Source organism: Lottia gigantea (genome assembly GCF_000327385.1).
Source record: "Lottia gigantea unplaced genomic scaffold LOTGIsca_32, whole genome shotgun sequence".
NCBI classification, from domain to species: Eukaryota; Metazoa; Mollusca; class Gastropoda; family Lottiidae; genus Lottia; species Lottia gigantea.
In genome coordinates, this window is record NW_008709073.1 from 1131503 (window position 1) to 1153373 (window position 21871).

General features: G+C 35.5%; 3 protein-coding genes across 3 annotated transcripts; 2 read left to right on the forward strand and 1 right to left on the reverse strand.

Annotated features, from left to right (window-relative positions):
- Positions 1 to 6594: 6594 nt before the first annotated feature.
- LOTGIDRAFT_88318 (hypothetical protein) lies at positions 6595 to 6936 on the forward strand (the record flags this gene model as incomplete). The annotated part of the gene is made up of 1 exon (XM_009057919.1): positions 6595 to 6936. A coding segment is annotated over one exon (342 nt), but the record flags the coding sequence as incomplete, so codon positions are not given.
- A 7116-nt stretch (positions 6937 to 14052) lies between these two features.
- LOTGIDRAFT_162059 (hypothetical protein) lies at positions 14053 to 14901 on the reverse strand (the record flags this gene model as incomplete). Its single annotated transcript, XM_009057997.1, has 1 exon — positions 14053 to 14901. The coding sequence occupies one exon, from the start codon at positions 14899 to 14901 to the stop codon at positions 14053 to 14055; it is 849 nt and encodes a 282-aa protein (XP_009056245.1).
- A 4248-nt stretch (positions 14902 to 19149) lies between these two features.
- On the forward strand, positions 19150 to 19386 carry LOTGIDRAFT_77934 (hypothetical protein; the record flags this gene model as incomplete). Its single annotated transcript, XM_009057914.1, has 1 exon — positions 19150 to 19386. A coding segment is annotated over one exon (237 nt), but the record flags the coding sequence as incomplete, so codon positions are not given.
- Between the last annotated feature and the right edge of the window lie 2485 nt (positions 19387 to 21871).

Consider the following 21871-nt stretch of genomic DNA (forward strand, 5'->3'; position numbering starts at 1 on the left):
ATGTTAAATTTTGAATTTGGAACATTACCACGGATCCTTCTTTAATACCGTGTGAGTTCTGAATCATGAAGGGAGATAATTTCTTCAACACGTTTATCAACTTCCTTCAGTTTCTGCAGACGAGCTATCGTTAATTTGAAAACTTTGGATGAATTTGTAGCTTTCACAAAATAGTTAGAAATCTACTGAATCTTTTGGTAGTAATTCGACCAAGTTATCAAATTAGTTTATTAGTTAACAAATATGACTCTTTGTCTTGTACAAGACAGATATTACTGTTTGTTCCAGTTAACAAGCGTGGAGCGACTAATTTACATCCCAAAGATATATCTATAACTTACGTCTCAAAATTTCATGGGCTGAATATTAGACAGGACCATGTCCTTCTGTATTGGACCTTATGCTGACCAACACAAAAAAATGTTGTATATTTGTCAAATCTGTAAATCCAACAGTTTCTATAAGCTAATGCTTACTTCCCATTTCTTAAAATCTGTTTAAGAAAATCAAATTTTATCAAGTTCAAATCCAAAAATACTTTTTTAATGATCATTCTTTAAAATTATGCTCAAAATATCAAATATTATAAATTTTCAAAATTGCTTCATAGGAGAATATATACAGTTAGACTTATTTGGTGCCATGACTTAAAAAAACGAATCTTTATATAAAATATTATTTCCATTATTTCCATCAAAGTATTTTTTGAAAAACACTGCTAAACATGTTTTCAAAATAAATTTTTACCTAATATTATAAACTTAATTGATTTAATATAGAAACATTCTGTTTACTAATTTAACACCAAGTAAAACAACTGATGATCAAAGAATCAATTTGATCAGGTTTAAAAACAATTCCTTTGTTGTCCTATATATAATCCTATGTAACTTTTCTTTATACATTTCATTACAATATTACAGCTCAAATTATGAAACTGTCTGATATACAGACTATCAATATCCACAATATGGACAAGAAATGTAAGTCCATGACGGTTCAGAATACATTCAAATTGCATTGTATGAGAAGTAAATAGAACTGGTAGACATTGACGAAACATTATATTTTTCAAATCTGAAAATAAGGATATTCAATGGAAAAAAGTAACTACAACTGTAGAAACATTTATAACAGGGTCAAGCAAAAAATAATCATTATTCCCGAAATATTTTCTTTGTCCATTGTCCATCCAGGACAAATATTAACAGTGAAGGTTTCAATCAGAACTGAGTGCCAGTCGTGCAATATTAAACTAACTCCAGATGAAAGTTTTTCACCATTTATTGTTTGCCATAGTTGCCATTCTTGAATCAAAGCAGTTTTAAAGTCAATGATAATGACAATGTTACAAGTTCAATTCGAAGATAACAATGAAAAACTAACCATTTCAGATGATATTTTTTCAAAGCTTCTCAATTCAATTAATATAGTGAATTTAAAATCGGATAAAGATTCACTGGGGGAATATTTTTTGTCACAAGACATCAATTTTATGTGTCACTTCAATTCTTCTAAAGTATTAACACCAATTTCCATCAGCTAATAACACTAATATGAAAATTAAGTTTGAATAATTTTAACATACCATGTATTTTGTTTTACATTTATCTATTACTGATACTTTTAATACCTTAACTGCTTTTAATATACCGTATTCCATCTCGTTTCACATAGACTTATTACCGGTTTTTAAACAGTTTAATTGTTCTATACATGCCGTCTGATAATCTGTTTTATTATATTCTTTTATGGTTAATTTTTGTTTTTAACCTGTTGTGTCTCATAGACCAACACTGGTCGGAAAAACATTACTTTGTACATTTTGTAATTTTCTTACTGTGGTATTTTATGTAATGTTTTTTTTGTGACATCTATTAATAAACTTAATAATCTAACAGAAAAAGGATTGATAATGAAGGAAAACACAAACTTTCTACAACTCTAAATAGTTAAAAAAAATTTATTTCAAAACATTCAAGCATTCAAATGAACCAATGAAAGTATATCATACACCAAGTTATATATTTTGTTATGATAGTTTTATATTGTACCTTATTTTCAATTGATATCTTGTGAAATAGGGTTCATTCACTATCTCTATTATAATCTTAACTTTAACATGCTTTTGTTTTTTTGCCATTTTTATACGCTACATGAAATGTGGAGCGTATATTGCCGTCACCCATGTCGGTCCGTCGTAAACACTCTACAGGTCACAATTCTTGACGGATTATGACAAAACTTGCTGAAATTGCTTATTATCACCCAAGATGAACCCTATTGAAAATGAAAAGAATCAAAATATATTTAATATGAGTTTTTGCCCTCTTCTTCAAAACGCGTTCGATTTTTGGCTCGTAAACATTCTATAGGGCACAATTCTTGACAGATTTTGAAAAAACTTGCTAAAATTGTTTATTATCACCCAAAGATGAACCCTATTGAAAATCTAAAAATTTGAAAAATATTTAATATGACTTTTTGCCTTGTTCTTCAAAACGCTAATTTCAGATAACTGTATACAGCATTTCCTGAAAATTGAAATTTAATCTATGAGAATGATTAAATATGTACTTTTGATACTGTTCGGATTTATTCAGATATTTAGTGCACGGTAGGTTGAGATATTCACTGTTTTAAATGACCATTTTATCTTATTTGTTTCTATGTTATGGGTATGCAATAGAATTTTCTAAGAATTCAATGTATGCTAGACATTTGTTATTTATATTTTTTAAGCGAAAAAGCATAAGAGAGTAAACTAAGTCAATTAAATTCATTTTATCACACAACAGTGCCGTTTTCGGATTCACAAGGCGGGTTCATAAAAACTCGTAGCACGGGTTAATAACTAGGCACATTCTGTCATGTATCCATGCGCAGTGGAAACAAAGAACATACCATCCTTTGGTTTTCACAACTTAGTTAAAAGTGAAGGTAAAGGGCGTGAAATTGTTCCAAATAACGTATGATACAGTAGAATTAACATCTCTCTACATGTAAAGTTACGGACTCAATAGGATTTATATCTAATGTATGTGTATCTTGAATAGGATTTAAACTACAAGTTTCAATTTAGTAATCGCATAAACGTGTCTACCAAGATCTTTTTTGTCACACGCAAGGACATTTTGTAGAAAGGTGTAAAACGACTGACCTCAAAATGAAAAATGAAATGAATTGAGTTTTACGTCCTACTTTTCTGCACCATGTGGGCTAATGAAGACGGGTATCGCCATGCAATGAGGGAATTTCGCCAGGACAGCGGCATTAGCCTGCTCTTTTTCGATTTGCAACTGTCGAGGGATCTTGAACGTGCACAGCCTGTAGCACACGGGGCCTCGGTTTATTGTCCCATCCGAACGACGCTTTTTCCATGTCAGCCCCTCCATGACAGGGGGAAAGCGGGTTGAAAAATACGTAGGTATCATCTCGACCTATGCTGTGATTGAACCCTGGACCTTCAAGTAAGCGAGCAAGCGAGCCACCGCGGCTCCCTGACCTCAAAATGATAATATACAATATAATATATTTACAATTTCCGTAATGAATAGGGACTTTGGTATAATATTTTATGAGTTGGTACTTAAATAAATACAGGTAAATGGCTGCAATCTGATTTAAGGGTTTGGCATGTCATGTTTAGACTTGCAATGATGGAAATGGAGTCGCAAAAAAAAATTGGTGAGATAAATGGACCCAAGCTGTCCATGGTGATAAGTTGATATTGGTTGTCAAAACATGCGCAAGCCTCTGAAGGAGCGTTTGTGCGTGTTCCCTCGGAAATGTTTTGAAAAATATAATTCTGGCACACATTTTGAAATGATATTCTGGATTTTTTTTGGAAAGGACGTGGGGGTACAAACCATTTTTCTATTCTAGTCATATTATTACTTCGAGCCCTTTGTCAATTAGGTCGTCTCTCGTCATATCATTCTTGTACGTATCTAAATTATTAATTTGTCATATTATGTTATTTCAGAATATCTATACTGTTTACAGAAAATAATGTGGGCCAACAACTAGTATTAATAAACTGTTAAACACAGCATCTACGGGATAAATTATTTATATGTGAACTGTACAAGAGCAAATAAGAGACCATAAATTATCTGCTTCATATTAGTAACATCAGCTTGTCTAATTCGATATTACTAGCGATTAATCTCTCCCATTGTGATTTATGTTCAATAATGAAATAAAATAAAATTTTACATTGATGTAATCCCAACTTTAAATTTTAAACCGTGAATATCAACATTTGACCTGATATCGGACCAGAAATTTCTTGACCCGGAAAAAATAGATTCAAATTGAGTAAAATGTCCGGTTCTTGGGCTAAGATATGACAAATTATCGTTTTCTAATTTCGTAGAATATTTGATGGAAAACTGAATACTCGCTTAGTATTGCTGTTTTAATTTTATGCGTGTCTCTATAAGACTGTAGTATCTAATTACGTTACAATAGTAATACCGTCTTACATAATCAATAAGTTGTACCTCGGCCTTATTCAAACCTCTACCTTGTCAATAAACCATGACACCTGAAGACTATGACTAATCATACGATATGTGACACAGGCTGGCTTCAACCACATGTTTTATAGTATATTATGAAAACACAGTTTATATACTTGCACTGCAATAGTTGAAAATGTGTGTTAGACTGGTGTTGATGAACTGGTTGAGGAAGGCACAGATGATACGAATGGATAAATTTCGGTATTTGATCAAGAAATCAAGAAAGAAAGGTAGCAATATTATTTTTCAGGGGACTTCTTTTGAAAAAAAGTAATAATGAAAGACAATCATCGACAATATTAGAGGTTCTAAGGTACTATTCAACAGAAGGTACTAGCACAGGATTAAAGCAGTGTTCACTAATGTTTAAGCTTGTATGTTAAAATGGAAATTCGTATAGTCAAACACAGATGTTTTCTCTAGTTTTTTTTAAGGGGCAAAATTTTCATTATCAAAAACGCCATATATTATACCTGAATATATTTCTAAAGAATGCCATTTATATCTATGTATCTAGTTGATCAAACTGAATTTGTTTTAAAAGGGTTAATTAAAAACGAAGTGTACTAATGGTTAATTAAATATTTATATTCATGTCTAAATTTCGAGGCAAATTCGGAACGTGTGCTTAGGGGCCTAGGATGGAACAAATATTTCCTTAAGAAAATGAATGTAACGTTCTGGAACAGCTGGGTAAATTTCTAAAATTAGGTAGAAATAGAGGTTTGAGGGTTGAACCAGATTTAAATTACGTTTTCTATTCCGTTTGGTAGAAATTTATTTAGATCTTTTGGTATATGATAAATTTTCAGAAAAACAGCTTGACTAATATTTCTATATCGCTCTACAATTGATGTATTGGGCACTATTTTAACAGTGAAAATATTGCATTATTGTAAATACTATTTAGTGTAGTATTTCCTAATTTTGTTATTATTTTATAGGTAATATGATCAATTCCACTGGTGATCAGGATTTTTAAAAGGGGTTTCAAATTAATTTGTGTTAGGCCATTTTCAGTCATAAATGATTGGGAATATCAGTTTTAATGAGGCCTTGTTTGGCTTATAATTGGACGTAAAACCTTTGAATTGCAGATTGACGATGTAACATTGTGGTAGATTCATATTCCATCAAAATTTAAAATTGATGCAAATGAAAATAAAATGAAGAGTTTCACGTCCTACTTTTTTGCACCATGTGGGCTAATGAAGACGGACAACGCCATGCAGGGTACAATGAGGGAAATTTTGCCAGGACAGCGGCAATAGCCTGCTCTTTTTCGATTTCCAACTGTCAAGGGGTCTTAAACGTGCGCGCAGTCTGTAGCACACGGGGCCTCGGTTTATTGTCCCATCCGAACGACTTGACCCCTTTTTCATGTCAGTCATTGTTACCTACATAAAATTGGTGCGAGTAATTGCTAAGTTCAATTAGAACCGATATTTTCTGCATGTGATTCCTTTTTAATGTAATTTTAGGTATGTGGGTCTTACAGATTTTGGTGTTGTTAACAATCGCACTCTGGATAATTGTTCCTGATGATTTTGTCTGCCCGCCCAAAATGGTTTGTATATGCATGAGTTTACGAGAGAATCGTTTAGGAAATCGCCTGTATAAGTTTGCAGCTGCCTACAGTCTTGCCAGAAGTAAAGGATTTAAATTATATATATCTGGTGGTGAAGAGGACTTAAATAGAATGTTTCACGTCAAAGGTAGCTACAAGTCTACATGGAATCGCTGTAACCATCTCTTCACTATTAATGAAACCGCTTGTTGCGAATATTCATCAAAAATTGAAGAGACTATACCAGCCAATACAAGTATCACTTTAAACGGATATTTTCAAAGTTTTAAGTACTTTGAACGCCATAAGAATGAACTTAAAAGAATCTTAACAATTCGTGAAGATATGTTACTTAATGCTAGAAATAAAATAGACACTATTTTGCAGAAAGAATACATGTGTAATACGAAATGTAAACATTTTCGTCGAACACTAGTCGGTATTCATATCCGACGTGGTGATTATATTTCGAATATAAATATTGAATACGGCTTCCACACAGCACCAAAGGAATATTTATTCAAAGCACAGGACTACATGCGTAACCACTTCTCAAATGTTACTTTTATTGTATGTTCAAATGATATAGAATGGTCAAAGACTGTTTTCCAGAATCAGAATGATGTGATTATCCCACCTTCTGGTACAGCTCAATTAGACATGGCTTTATTAAGTCTCATGAACCATACAATTATAACAGTGGGAACTTACGGGTATTGGTCTGCTTGGCTCAATCAAAATAATGGAACTGTGATATATTACAAAGATTTTTTCGAACCAAATTCAACCTATGGTAATCAAGTTAACATTACGGATACATATTATTCACACTGGGTAGGGCTTGGAACTTAGCTTACAATTTTGTCTGAGATGCCTCGATAAAAGCTGTATGTACTATGTTCTACGCTTGCCAATCAACATTCTAATCGTAGCCGTATCCATCTCTGATTAACTGTTTCCTATATTATGTAATATTTTCGTTAAAATCGAAAAATCATATTTTTTTCATTTATGTCATTAAACGGAGTTATCATTCTTTTATCAACTTTATTGATAGTCATTTTTTTTTTTTAAATTGTTTACAACATATGTTACATTCAGTTTCAAAGTCGTACATGAAATGAAATGAATGGAGTTTTACGTCCTACTTTTCTGCACCATGCAGGGTGCGATGAGGGAAATTTTGCCAGGACAACGGCATTAGCCTGCTCTTTTTCTATTTCCAACAGTCGAGGGATTTTTAACGTGCACAGCTGCACAGCCTGTAGCACACGGGGCTTCGGTTTTTTGTCCCATCCGAACGACTAGACGCTTTTTCCATGTCAGCCTCTCTTACCTGCATCATTGACGGGGAAACCGGGTTGAAAAATCCGAAGGTATTATCTCGACCTATGCCGGGATTGAACCCTGGGCCTTCAGGTTAGCGAGCAAGCGTCTAACTCACTGAGCCACCGCGGCTCCCTCAAAGTCGTACAGCTGGCACTTTCTGGTGACAATTGTTGGGTAACATGGATACAGTAAGAACTCGATTTCGAACAAAATAAAAACTAGGGACAAAAGTTTTTAATATTGAAGCGGTGCATTTCATCCTTGGAAAATTTCAAGAGGCTTTCATAATGCAAGCCTACAGCTTATCTTTAGTTTTTCTACTACTTAGTCTGCAGTTTAGGCAGGGCGTTATGAGCAGAATTCGAAAAAAAACCAAAGCCAGGACTTTGCTAACGTGGCAAATTGCAAGAGATTCTGAAAATATCAACTTTCTAGACTAATTAAGTCATGAGCTAAAGCAGTCAAAATTTGCACAAAAAATGTTAAGTAGTTGTGAAGCCGGAAGTAGATGTCAAAATCCCAAAATGAAAGTATCAACAGATTGCCAAGGTCAAGGTCAAAAATCGAAGACATGGAAATTCTAAAACCCGAATAAGCACACTTCTTTAATAAAAATTATTAAACACATTCCATTCGATATATTATGTTTTTAATATAAGATATATGTTCTGTTCATGAACATATTTATATTATGTTGCTCATTCACAGCCAGCTTACTGTTATTCTATCTATTTCTTGGTGATTGAAATCTCCAACAAACAATAAATGTGAGTAAATCAGATGTCGACCTTAAAATATTCAGGTTTCTCAAATCCTCATTTAATTTTATACCACACAATGTGCATTTAGATGTACAACAGTATCAACTTTGATCACTTTTGAGGCTCTATGGGTATGACCTTGATCACCTTGACAATGTTTAACTGGTACCAAATGGTATGGTCATAGTCTTCAACCCAAATCTTTAGCTGCTTATTTTATTTAGATCTTAAATAATGCTATGATGGAAGGATTTTCTTCATTTACATAATCTTAACCCTTTTTATTCGCCAACAAATATATTTTGGGCGTATATTGTAATCACCCTGGCGGTCCGTCGGCCCGTTCACATTTGGCTCACTCTACAATTACTCTGCAATTCTTTTGATTTTTATTTTGTAGGTCAATGTCATTATGAAGATGATCCCTATCGATTTTCGTGACGATCTGATAATTTTTCACCGAAATATCACTCTATAGGCAACATTTCTTTACAGATTCTTTTGCTTTTTATTTTGAGGGTCAATGTCATTATAAGGATGATCCCTATCGATTTTCGTGATAATCTGATAATTTTTCCTTCAAATATCGTGTCCGGCTTAACGTTTTTACTTTATTAGCTATGTTGTTCAACTCGTTTCCAGTCTACAGGCAACAATTCTTTATGGATTCGTTTGATTTTTATATGCCCACATGTAGTATGGACTTAAATTGTCTTAACCATGTCTGCATGTCAGTTTGTCCATTCACATTTGGCCTGAGAACACTACAGACTACATTTCTTGATAAATTCTTTTGATTTTTGTTTGTTTGTAAATATATCGAATTTCGTCAAAGAATTGATTTAATGTTTTGCAGTGTGTTCAATATTCACAATTCTTTATCTTTCAGATACATGTATATATTTTTAACACAATCTACTTTCTATTTGCAATGAATCAAGCCATGCGTTAAAAACTAGCCATGATGCGATACAATAAAGTTTGCTTAAAATTCTTTATAGACTTAAACAAAATGTGACAGCAAACAATTATTTGTAATAGCAATCAAAGCTGCTGGTGGGCGTATGCCACGTTGCTTTGCAAGGCTATCTCTTTCTTTAACAGGTCCTTTATCATAGGGTTTGAAGCCTTTTTCTCCTATATGTACACATTGTTACAAAACAAGAATGGAGTGTGGGGAATTAGTTTATGGTTGATAAAAGATTGGGCCTTTTCAACCTAAAGATGATAAGTTCCGATCCTCTTTGAAAAGAAATTTGGTTGTAGTTATTCTTTAAAGATAACTCGCAAGGTTATCAAAAGCCAACACAAAATTTTAAGGTTCAATAAAAGCAGCATGAATCAAAATTATTTAATTGTCGAGTTTATTACTCAGAAAATGTTCATTTCGAAAGTAATATAATTTCAATAAGTAGATACATTGGATAATCTCAGTGAAAGAAACTCGGGACAGGATACTGAACTTGAAAGATAAATGAAAAAACAACGTCAATCAGATCTTAGTTCCAATAAATGAGTGTCTGGTAGCTGAGTGTACTTTAACTGCTGTTATAAGCTGATTAATGATTGTGATTACCAGAAGTATTAATAAAATAACAAAAGATCGTCCAGAGAAAAACGTTTCCACGTTGACAGATAATTCGATTGATGTTGAGTTAAGAAGTGAGTGTAGTACATGTAAATACATAAATAATGTTGAGCAGGAGGAGGCAAAGATTGATAAAGAGTCTTTTTGCTGTTGATCAAGTAGAAAACATAATTTCCGCCTCATAATAGGTCTCACTAGGAGCGTCTTGGTATTCACACCAATACCGGGGAATCTTCAAAAACTCTCAACAATTCGCATAATTTTGCGGGATAAGGGAGTGAAGGGGGATTGATGCATTAAATATCCAGATTTGAATCTGGAAAAAACAGATAATTGTTTTTTAGTTGATGGGAACATTATCTGTCTACACTGTGTAATGTGTTTGAATATTTTGCTGAATGAATTATAAACTGATTGATAGCAGCAAGCCTCAGCTAACACATATGTACTAAGTGAATTTTATGGAAGCCGGGAAATCGAGGAAACAGGCGAGAAAGCGAGGGTAAAAAAAGACGAGCAAAAGGGCGAGGAAAAATGCGAGGAAAAAGGCGAGAAAGCGAGGAAAAGGGCGAGAAAGCAAGGAAAAAGGTCAGAAAGGGTTATAAAAGGCAAGGAAATAGGCGAGAAGTCGAGAAAGCGAGGAAAAAGGCAAGAAAGCGATGAAAATTCTCACACCATACCACGCCACCGTACAATAAAATTGAAAAATTTGTATCTTTTTCAAGTTTCAATTTTATGAATGAGTTATATTTACCAGTCGGATATATACTTATGGATAATCTTCCTGTACAACTCTCTCAACTCATCAAGAGATTTAATGGGTTACTCCCCTTCCCTTGATATTTATTGTACCTTAGTTCATGTAGGCGTGAAAACAAAAGCTTTCTTGCATACCTACTGCTATCAAAATTCCTCTGGGGAGGATGGTGAGTAATAGGACTGGTAAGTATAAAATTGAAACTTGAAAAAGATACAAATTTTTCAATTTCATTTCATTCGTTATACTTACCAGTCGGAAATTTATTTATGGATAAATTTAGATTCCAAAGCAGTATGGTGGAAAGGGAATTTTAAGACAAACCCCTATATGTACAATAAATATTTTAATTTTTTACAGGTACATGCTTGATAAATATACTCTGTATTCTTTCCGATGATTTACATGAAGATGCGACCATACTTAATCGCCATTTACCATAGTCACTGCTATCCTGAAACAGTGAATGTATTGTTTAATGCACCATTACAAGAGAATTATATTAAATTTACAGTGTTTAACTTTAGAAATATACATACCCTCGGAAAAACTTGCCGGGGGATGACTATCCTGCTTAAGAACACTAACATTCACATCCTTGAGATAAAAATCTATAAACGTCGACGGTTTAGACCAATCAGCTGCATCCATAATGGAATTTACAGAAGCACCTTTATATAAAGCAAAAGACGGACCTACGGCTCTTGTGGAATGTGCATTTGTATGAACAGCGCCATTATAGGCCATTTGTATAGTCTGAACAAGCCACCTTGCAATGGTTTGTGCGGAAACAGCTTTATAAGGCGGCGAGAGACACAGAAAAAGTCGTGGCTGGTGCAAATGTTTTCGCACCATAATGATTTGGTCGGTCTTGTTTTGCTAATCCAGTACGTAGAAACGTAATACCACTTGTTTGAATTCTCAAAAAAAAATTTTGCCAACCATTAATGACTGTATGTCACTGGATCGTCTGAAAGTAGTTATTAAAAATTAAAAATACAGTTTTAAAAGTGAGGTGTTTGAAGGATATATCAAACAATGGCTCAAATGGGGTCTAGCACGGTTGGTAGATCCCATTCTGGTAATAAACGAGACTTGGGGGTTCTAAAGTTAAAAACGCCTTTAAGTAGCCTGCAAACTGTCGGATGTCGTCCAACCGGCATATTTCCAATATGTGGCAAAATTGCCGATAACATGGAACGATAGCCTTCTATCGTCCTATACTGTAAATCGGCAGAAAACACATCTGATAGAAAATCGGTTATTTGTGTCAGTGAAATGCCCAGGGGATCAATTTTCCTTGGATGTTGCAAGAAGCTGTCTGTTTGTCCAGAAAATCCCTTTGCTTGGAGATGTCTGTCGATAGAAGCCATGCAATTAGTTTTAGACAATTTGGGTCTGGATGGTATATCTGAGTGTTCGGTTGTCGGAGAAGGTCTGGGAGATCCGGAAGTCGAATGGGTGGAGCAATCAGCAATTGAAGTAGATCGTTAAACCAAGTCCTTCGTGGCCAATAAGGAGCTACTAGAAGTATTTGACAATGAAATTGCCTCATGTATCTGAGAATTTTCGGAATAAGGCATATTGGAGGGTAAACATAAGCGTACATGTTCATCCATGAAATTGTCAGCGCGTCCAGTGCCAATGCTTGTGGGTGGGGACTCCAGGAACAGAAAATCTTAAGTTTGGCGATTTTCTATTGATGCAAAAAGATCCGTGTGCGACTCAACTGGTCTGCTAGAACATTCAATTTCCCAGCGATATGGACGGCTCTCAAAAGTATATTGTTCTCTGGAGCCAAAGATCCCATGTCTTTTAACATAGTTTCGGGGGATTTCGCTCCTCCCTGCTTGTTGATGTATTGGACGACCGTGGTGTTGTCGCAACGTATTAATACCATTTTGCCTGTTAGGCGAGGTATAAACTTGGATACTACGATATGCACAGCTTCCAACTCCAGATGGTTTATGTGATAACGTCTTTGCTCCCTTGACCAGGTCCCTTGTATAAGAAGCTGATCCAAGTAACCTCCGTACCCTTCCATCGACGCATCGGTCGTTATGGTCACTGTGGATAGCCGAGGTAGAGATCTTCCCTGTAAAATGGTCGCTGGCTCTAACCACCATGAAAGATGTGATAGTAGATGTTGAGTAAATGGGATAACCTTTTCTACTGCATGCTTCCAGAAACAGAGTAGATGTAGTTGTATAGGCCTCATGTGTAAGCGAGCATTTGGGATCAGTTCTATACAGCTGGTCATCAAACCTAGCAGGCGAAGATAGTCTAATGCCTGACTGCGCTTGTTCTGGATATGATTTACTGATTCTACTAATTTATTCATCCTGTCTATCGTAGGGCACACAATACCCTGATGGATCTTGAATAAGCTTTCCAGATAAACTACTTCTTGCACAAAGAACAAAGAACATTGGGACAAAGAGACGACTTCTCTTGGTTCACAAGAAGACCCAGAGATTCCAAGAGTTCTAGGACGAAGAATCGATGCTGTCTCAGTGTGTCTTTGTTCCGATGCATTAGCATCCAATCGTCGAGGTATACTGCTACCCTTAAACTGTGCTTTCTCGGGTACGCAGAGACGACGGACATGACTTTGGTAAAAACCCTTGGGGCGACTGTCGGACCGAAGCAAAGAACTTTCCACTGATAACACCTTCCTTGGATGCAAAAACGAAGATATTTCCGATGTGATGGAAAAAGGGGAATGTGGAAATAAGCGTCCGATAGATCGAGAGTTATTGCCCGACGTACTAAATTGATGACCTTGGAAATGGTATCCATCTTGAAATGTTTCTTTAGTAGGAATTGATTTAAAGATTTTAAATTGATCACCGGTCTGAGATTGTTGGTCGACCTTTTTGGAAGGAGGAAGAAGGTGCTGTAAACACCTAAATGAATTTCCTCCACTGGAACTGATTCTATAGGTTCTTTTCCATAACGAAACAATTTCTGCGTTTAAAATATCTACATGGTTTTGCGCTATGGTTGTTTGTCGAATACCCGTGTTCGGGGGTGGCGGACAACACCCATTGGTCGTCTGTTATTTTGGCCCATCTCTCTATGAAATATCTTAAACGACCCCCTACAGGTATCTGACTCATCGACTTTATTATACTTACGTCATTTACGTTGGTATTCTTGTTTTTTAGGGATCCAAAACCCTGACTGGGTTTGGCTTCGCCCTTATCGTGACTTCTGTAAGATCTAGGATTGGTCGATGACTTCTCCCAATTCTGATTATAGTAGGGTCTATGTCCTAGGATAATGTTGATCCAGTCTTGGCTTTTTTAAGTCGTGTGACTTGTCAGGAAAAGTGTTAGATTTCCTCTTTAAATTTTGATAAATTTGACTTTTATCAGCAAATTCTGGAAGCAAGTCCTTGATCTGCTCCTTCTGTGATTTTCTAACCAAAAACACCATCCGAAGTTAAGGGGAAGTATATCAGCTTTGATTGACATCCTTTATATCTGTGAGACCAGTATCTGCCGCCGTAGCTTTACGTCTTATCATATGATGGAAGGCGCCATATCACCCATTTGGTCCATGGCTTTTGTTGATATTTCATACATATCTTTAATTGAGGCAATCGCTTGATCGTTGGTCATTTTGTCGTTGTTAAAATTGTTCATAAAGGTACCAAGAGCCTGTTGCAAATATGCAATTGAGATAATACCAAATTTAGAGGCTACTTGACCATGGTAAGCTAAAGTCTCAATAGATTTGAACGGCTGGGAGTGAAGACGTCTTGTCGATCCCCATCCCTTGAAGCTCTTTGTCGCATGTTTACGCCTTAACATAGGCTCACATATGTCATCTAAGCTAGGGACGTTCAAAAACTGCTCTGAAAGTTCATGAACCGGAAAGCAGCTACGGTATTCTTCTTTATATGCTGTAAACCGATCCGGATTTTGGCTTCTCCAAGATTTCGATAGGGTGTCAGACTTGGACTTGTCTAAAATCGGTCCAACTTTCTGCACATCGTCGTTCACTGAACTCCCAAATAGCTTGGACAAAACATCAGAACTTTGACACTCTACATTTTCTTTCATTGTGTTTTGTAAAGTGCTTGTTTCAGGAAAGTATTTCACATACGAAGGCCTGTTGTTGTCAGCTGAAGACTTTAGTCTCTTTTGAGGACTATGGGGCAAATCGGCATCAGAATCGGGTCCTAAAGTCGACTCCTGATCAGACAATGACGCCAAAAATTCTCGCTCTTCCTGTTCATCGGGGGCGAGAGATAAAACATCCATTTCTAAGTTTCTTGCTCGAAATTCTGGATTGATCAACAACTTAGGAACTCCGGAGGGATCTATTCTGCCACTATCGGTGGAGTTTTTAGGTATCCTGATTTTCATCCCGAACAGATCTCCGCGGAGTTAAACAACCGGTATTCTGGTTGGTTTGGGAAACTGTAAATAGTTGGATTAATTTATCAAATTTATCATCCACTTTCGCTTCCAAATTGTTAAGTCGATTGTTCACCTCGGTGGATGACACTCTCTTCGACTTATAACGTGTTTTCTTCTTCGATTGCGAAACTGTAACAAATGGCGATTCGGAACAAACACTTACTTCCAAATCTGAATCTGCGATAAATTAGATTTCTCATTATTCCCAGCGTTTGCCATAGCAAAGTATATGACAGAAATAAATCAATAACTTGCGAATCAAAATATCTAAAGAAAAATGTAACATAAACAAAGATAGCTTGCGTTGCAAGGTAACATACGCCCACTGGCAGCTGTCAGAAATAATAAAACAGTCTTTAGTGACTAAAGTACGTATTTTCTCATATTGAAGAAATTATTTATGCTGAATAATTCCACAAAATTTTTTAAAATCAATATCAATAACCCAATCAAGGGCAAAAAACAACTTTTGTCGCGTGTTTACAAAATCAGGGGCAATAACTCAAAAAATGTTCATCAAAAATATCTCGTTAGAACTTGTCTGAGATCTTATCAATTCCAATGATCACACCAAGTTTCATCAGAATCGGTTGAAAACTGTAGCTTCTATTGTGATCACAAACAAATTTTGACGCGTTTTTCGTAAGTTAATGGCATTAACTCAAAAACATTTCATCGAAAACGGGTCAAGTTAGAACTTGGCAGAGATCTTATCAATTTCAATAGTTAAATATTTGTTATATTTTATCCCGTGACATTGAAACTGATTTGGTGAAGCCGCAGACATAATATGAATCTCTATGGAGAGAAGACAAAACTAACCGATAAAGTTATTTATACACAATATAAGCCCTACCGAGACCATTAATCATATGTGACAAATTACCGGTATTTATTGTTTTGGTCTCCTAATCTTATATTTAGTTATTCAATTTACTATGAAAAATATAGATTTATAAACAGTATTAAAATAATATTCGGGATATTATTCAGAACAAGGTCATAATGTAACTACAGAAACACCTGGACAGAGACAGACAGAATGGCGCCACTCATTGCTACAGTCTCGAAGAGATCAAAGGATTAAATAGTGTTTTTGTCACGTAGGGCTGATCTTATTTAGGCCTATAGTAAGTTTTGAGCTGAAGTCACTTCCAGGAGTTATTACCCTGTCTAAAATTGCTTAGCCGTCAAGTGTCAGTTATACGACAATGTTGTCGAGTGTAGAATGCTTTGTTGACATGAGGAATTAAATAAAGATAGTGGACCACAGCCACATACGCCCTTCACGACATGCGGATGGTTAAAACGAAACATCCATTTTAAGTTTCATCAAAATCGGTTGAAAACTAAGAGAGTAATAGCATATTCAAGAATTTGGGGCATGGGCAATAACTCTGCTTCTAACAATCGAAAATAGCTCAAATTCGAACATGATCTTCGTTTTATGAATATGTATACACATACCGAATTGCATTTGATTCCATCAAAAAATCTAGTTTTTAGAGCGTTTACAAGCAAATGTTGACGGACCGACGCACGTACGGACAGGGGTGCCGACAATGTACGTCCACATAGAGAGATGTGGGCGTTTAAAAATGAAATGAAATGGAGTTTTAAGACCAACGTTTCTGCACCTGTTTGGGCTAATGAGGATGGGCAAACACCCTGCAGTGGGCAATGAGGGAAATTTTGCCAGGACCGCGGCATTAGCCTACACTGAGTATTTATTTCCAACTGTCTATAAAAGAATCTTTTATTTTAACTTGCATAGCCTGTAGCATTTTATTATAAAATACATGTAATAAAATAAATACTTAGCCATTGGTAAAAAGCGGTTTTGTACTTTTGCCGATTATTCTAAAGCATTTGACAAAATTGACCGGAATTTATTATTTCTTAAATTAAATCAAATTGGAATTTCATCTAAGATGATTAGTTGTATAAAATCAATGTATCATAATGTTAATCTTTGTATCAAATATGATAACCAATATTCTGAGTATTTCCCTTCTTATCTGGGTGTTAAATAGGGTGACAATCTGTCCCCACTATTATTTCTAATGTTTTTAAATGACTATGATGATTCTGTTAGCGTCGACGCTATAGATCCTGTAATTATTGGTGATTTGATTATTAGCTCACTTATGTATGCAGATGATACTACGCTTATGTCTAGTTCTGAACTAGGCCTGCAAAACCTTCTTGACAAATTACATGTGTATTGCAATACATGGCATCTAGATGTTAATACAAAACAGACAAAAATTCTTTTTTTCCAGAAAGGTAATCAAATCAACAACGGTTACAACTTCAAGTATAATGACGAAGTGGTTAAGTCTTTTACATACCTCGGTGTAGAATTGAGCTCCAATGGGAAATTCAACACACTTCAAAAGTCAATTTCAGTTAAGGGATTTAATGCACTCTTATCAACTCTTCAGTGTATTTGATAACGTCCATCAAGTAACGATGTTTTTATTTGATACATATATCGGCTCTATCCTGTCCTATTCTTGCCCTGTTTGGGGCTTCCACAAATCCCCCGATTGTGAGAAAGTTCACCCAAAATTCTGCAAACGTATTCTGGGTGTCAAATCTTCAACTTCCACTCCAGCTGTTCTAGCAGAACTTGGTAGAGTTCCTTTACTTGTATTAAGGCACGAGTTAATTTTAAAATATTGGTTGCATGTTATCTTTAACAAAAATTCTCTTATTTTCTAGGTTTTTAACGTAATACGTAATGATATTATAGCATCTAATGTTAATGCAAAGAAGGATAACTGGGCATTCCTTGTCAAAACTTTATTAGACAAACTGGCTATCTATGGACACAACAGGACGACCGAGTTCCATGCTTTGATATAATGAAACTGAGACTAAGGGATCAATATTTACAGGAATGGAATGAACAATAGCTATATTTTTCAAAACTTTATTATTATAACTTATTTACTACTGATAATTTATATAAATGCTATTTGTGTATCAACCCACAAACATTGTATTGCCTTAACGAAATTCCACTGTTCTGCTCACACCATACTATCTAAAACTGGCAAATACGAAAATATTCCCCATAACTTTGCAAACTGTGTAACCTAAACCAAGTTGAAGATGAACTCCACTTTCTTTTGATCTAACAACAAACTATCTTCCCACTCTTTACTATTCCAATCCTTCTGTATATAAGTTTATCAATATTATGTCATCATCTTCACCCAATGTTAATAATTCTCTTGCACTTTTTATTTATCATGTATTTAATAAACGTAAAATATTAATTGAGAATGTTTTTCCGTAAACTTGGTTATATATCATTGTAAATAGTATTTGTATATAATGTATGTATTTTGAATTGTATTGTCATGGCTTTAAGTTGAACTATCTATCTATCTATCTACCTATCTAGTCGTCGAATATGCTGTCTTCGCTTACCGGTTGGTAAAAAAATGAAATCATGCTTTTCGTGGATTGTTCCCAACCGTATTCGAACAATGCTTGGCGATACAGAAGGGTGTGTAGAGATGTATCGGCGATAGGCCTAAGGTCCGTATGATTTAAGTCAATATGGCGTCATTCTCGGAATACGCACATTTTGCGTCACTTCCGCTCGAATAGATCACGTGACTGGTCAAAATGGCTGCGGCCAGGTGTTTGATGCTATTTTGTTAATTAATCGGCTTAAAAATATTGATAACGTCGTCAGAATCTCCCAATAATTTTCTGGTAGATTGTATTATATATATATTATTGAATTACGTTCATTCAATTTCGAGACTTGCTTCCCTTCAAAGTCCTGACCTAGCCCTGTTGATTAAAAAAAGAATTGTGGAAGTCGAGCCGCGAGTCGATAAATCTGTAACCTACATCAAGACTTAACGTGGATATATTGTAGGTTTGAAATAAATAGGACTGCCTGTGGCCTAGAAATCTCAGTTACAAAGGTGCATATTGTAATGTTTCGTGCCTACGACAGTATGCCTAACGATAATTTACTCACTGTAATGACTATACATGGACTTAAACTGTATTTAAGAAAATTAATACATTACGTATTCTTCCTTTTTCAGGTGTCAGTGTGGAAGCTGTCAACCAATGGATGAAGCTTTGCAATGTCGTTGCTGCCAGGCGACCACCACGTCGCAAGCAAAGATCACACAGCATTAAGACTCGACAGGGCAGCGGGTTGAATGTATAACTGATCATCCGCGAATGGAGCCTTTATGCTTTAATCAATTTGTTTTGGAAGTAGCATGGTTAGGCTACAAGCAGCAATATGGTGAAAATGCTTTTAGTGATAGACAAGATGAGAGATACCGACATATAGCTTATAGAAAATTCGTGCGATGGTGCTGGGGTTACTTAGGAAAAGATTTCAGAGTTGTTTTGCCAGCATGTGTTGTCTGTTGTATCCGTGCACATTTTCCCCCACCAGGTCGAGAAGAGCTGTACACATTTAGAGGGTTTAAAATGCAAAAAATAAAAATGCCTGCTTTAGAGTAAAGCATTGATTAACTAGTCTTTTTAATTAACGTTATTCAACATTTTTAAAATAGCCCAACAACCCCTCTAGCCTCCAGGAGAATGTCTCGTATGTAACATCACTATATATGAAGACACTTTCGATCAAGCTGCCCTCCTTTATGCAGATAAAAACGAAATAGCACTTGGTTTGTCCCTTGGTTTCATTGAATGAAAACACAAAAAATGTACAATCATTACCATTATTAACTTAACACTTAGGCAAAGTTGAATTGGAATTGGGTAGAGTTGCTTATTTTGTTGAGACAGCCAAACCATTCAATCTAAGCCTATTTTATATAATGAAAAAAGTAACAATGATAAGTTGACAATAATTATTCGATCTAGGAGGGAAGTAGGTTATGTGTAGACCTTTTCAAATGTAAAATTTTCCAAAAGCATTCTCAGACATGGCATGCATTTGACAAAAAAATTGAATGGCTAGAGACTGAGAGAGTAGTTCAATACGAGTAGGATAGTTGAGTAGGCGTAGGCCTACTGACACTGGCAGTTTCGTGCTGACCTACTCATTTATTTCATTTATATAATCATTGATTTTATCATCTAATGCTACTACCACAGCACTTAATCACCATTTTGCAAATAATCATAATTTAAGTCGAAATATCCACTCCAAAACAGTACCGAGAGTCTTTGATAGGCCCAATGATCAATTGATTGTTTACATTTCGTCATTTGCCGCCATTTTGTTTCTTCTATAATTATTCTCATCCTAAACTTCGTTCTCATTGCTTGAAACCTCAGTTTACCGTTCTAGGCCTTTTCATTTACGTGGTTGCGACTTGTGAGTTGGTATTTTAGCTTTATATATCCCACAAAATGGGGTTAAGAAAGGATAGCGGCAACGCATGATCGGACAGTCGAGCACAAGAGTCGAGATGAAGAGGTCTCACTAGGCCTAGGCCCTCCCTCCTAGCACGGGTAATCTTCGTAAATTTATCTTTGATTTAAAAGCATAACTTAGGTTCATACACATTTTTATGTACATCAAATACTTTTCTTTGGAGATAAGACCTATGTGAATTAACAAGCCTACCTTTTCGCAAAACCCATGTTGAATTGTTGCAAATTATCAAAACAGTCGTTAGAAAAGTGCTCTGCGCACAAAACGCTTCTTGTCCATTTATCACGCTTCACTTGCACAAATTTTGTCCACAGGCGAGCTCTCTCATGGTTTTTTGGCCATTCGTACAGCTGACTATTAGCATGGCTACAAAACATAGCCACACAACGGCTTGGCAATCTGTCACTTCTGTTTTGGAACAGTGGAAAAAATGGCGGGCATCAACAAGTTCTGGGTATAACGTCACTTTCCGATGATTCACGGAAACTGTCGACGATTTTTTGTGGTGTAACTACGGGCCGTTGGTATAAATTTGCAGCTGGTGTTTTAGCGATAACTCGGCAACGGAATGAGGTATCGAAATGAAAATAACTACATTATTTTTGTAATATGGTTATTTACGTAAAAAGGACATAAAAGGAAATTTGCACTACCCCTGAACGCTAAAGACGTCAACTGAGACGCATTTTCTTTTTTCCGAGCACCAAACGTCGAATTGCGTTATATTTAGACTATTAAATCGCAAACATGTTCTGAAACAAGGTGTTCGATTCGGAACACAACAGGTTTAGATAGATTAGGAGAATAGCTCAATAATCAATCCAATGAATGCGTATAGGCCTATGTTGGCTTATGTATGGGCCTGATAATTATTTAAGAAATCCTCGTAATAAAGAACACGGGGTATATTTTCTTTTTGGGTGGCAAATCGATATGTCCCTCTTTGTTTTGGTAACGATTATTTTATTTCTTTAACGATTTGTTTTTGTTATCATTTATTCTGGGACCTTATTCTCGGAAACTTTAAAAATTTTAGTCATCTGGTCAATCACTACTAGAATCTATTTGAAGTTTTATTATCACTTCAGAGATGCCTGTTTTTAAATTTATCTTAGTTAAGTTTTCGAGAATAAGGCCACTTGCCATTGCCTTTATTATATATAACATTTATGGATTGATATGGATATCTATAACTGGGGGATATTTCTGAATGTGCTAGGGCTGACGACGTGTTGCTTTATTCTCAACATTGTAAGTCGGTTAAAATAATCATTTGGGGGTATAATAAATCTCTGGATCTCCGGTTATGGGCTGTATTTTGAAGATAGGTTAAAAATAAATTCAAAACCAAATTTAGTTTATGCCTGATTTTGAAACAGACAACTGTTTTTAGAAAACTAGGTTCTCTCCCTCGATTGTTACGTACTCCAGACTACAACTGGTCAATTTAATAAGCCTTCGCCAGTTATATTGGATATTCTTGTGAGATTCTAAAATTGTTAACCCAGCGAAATCGGCGCAAAAGGG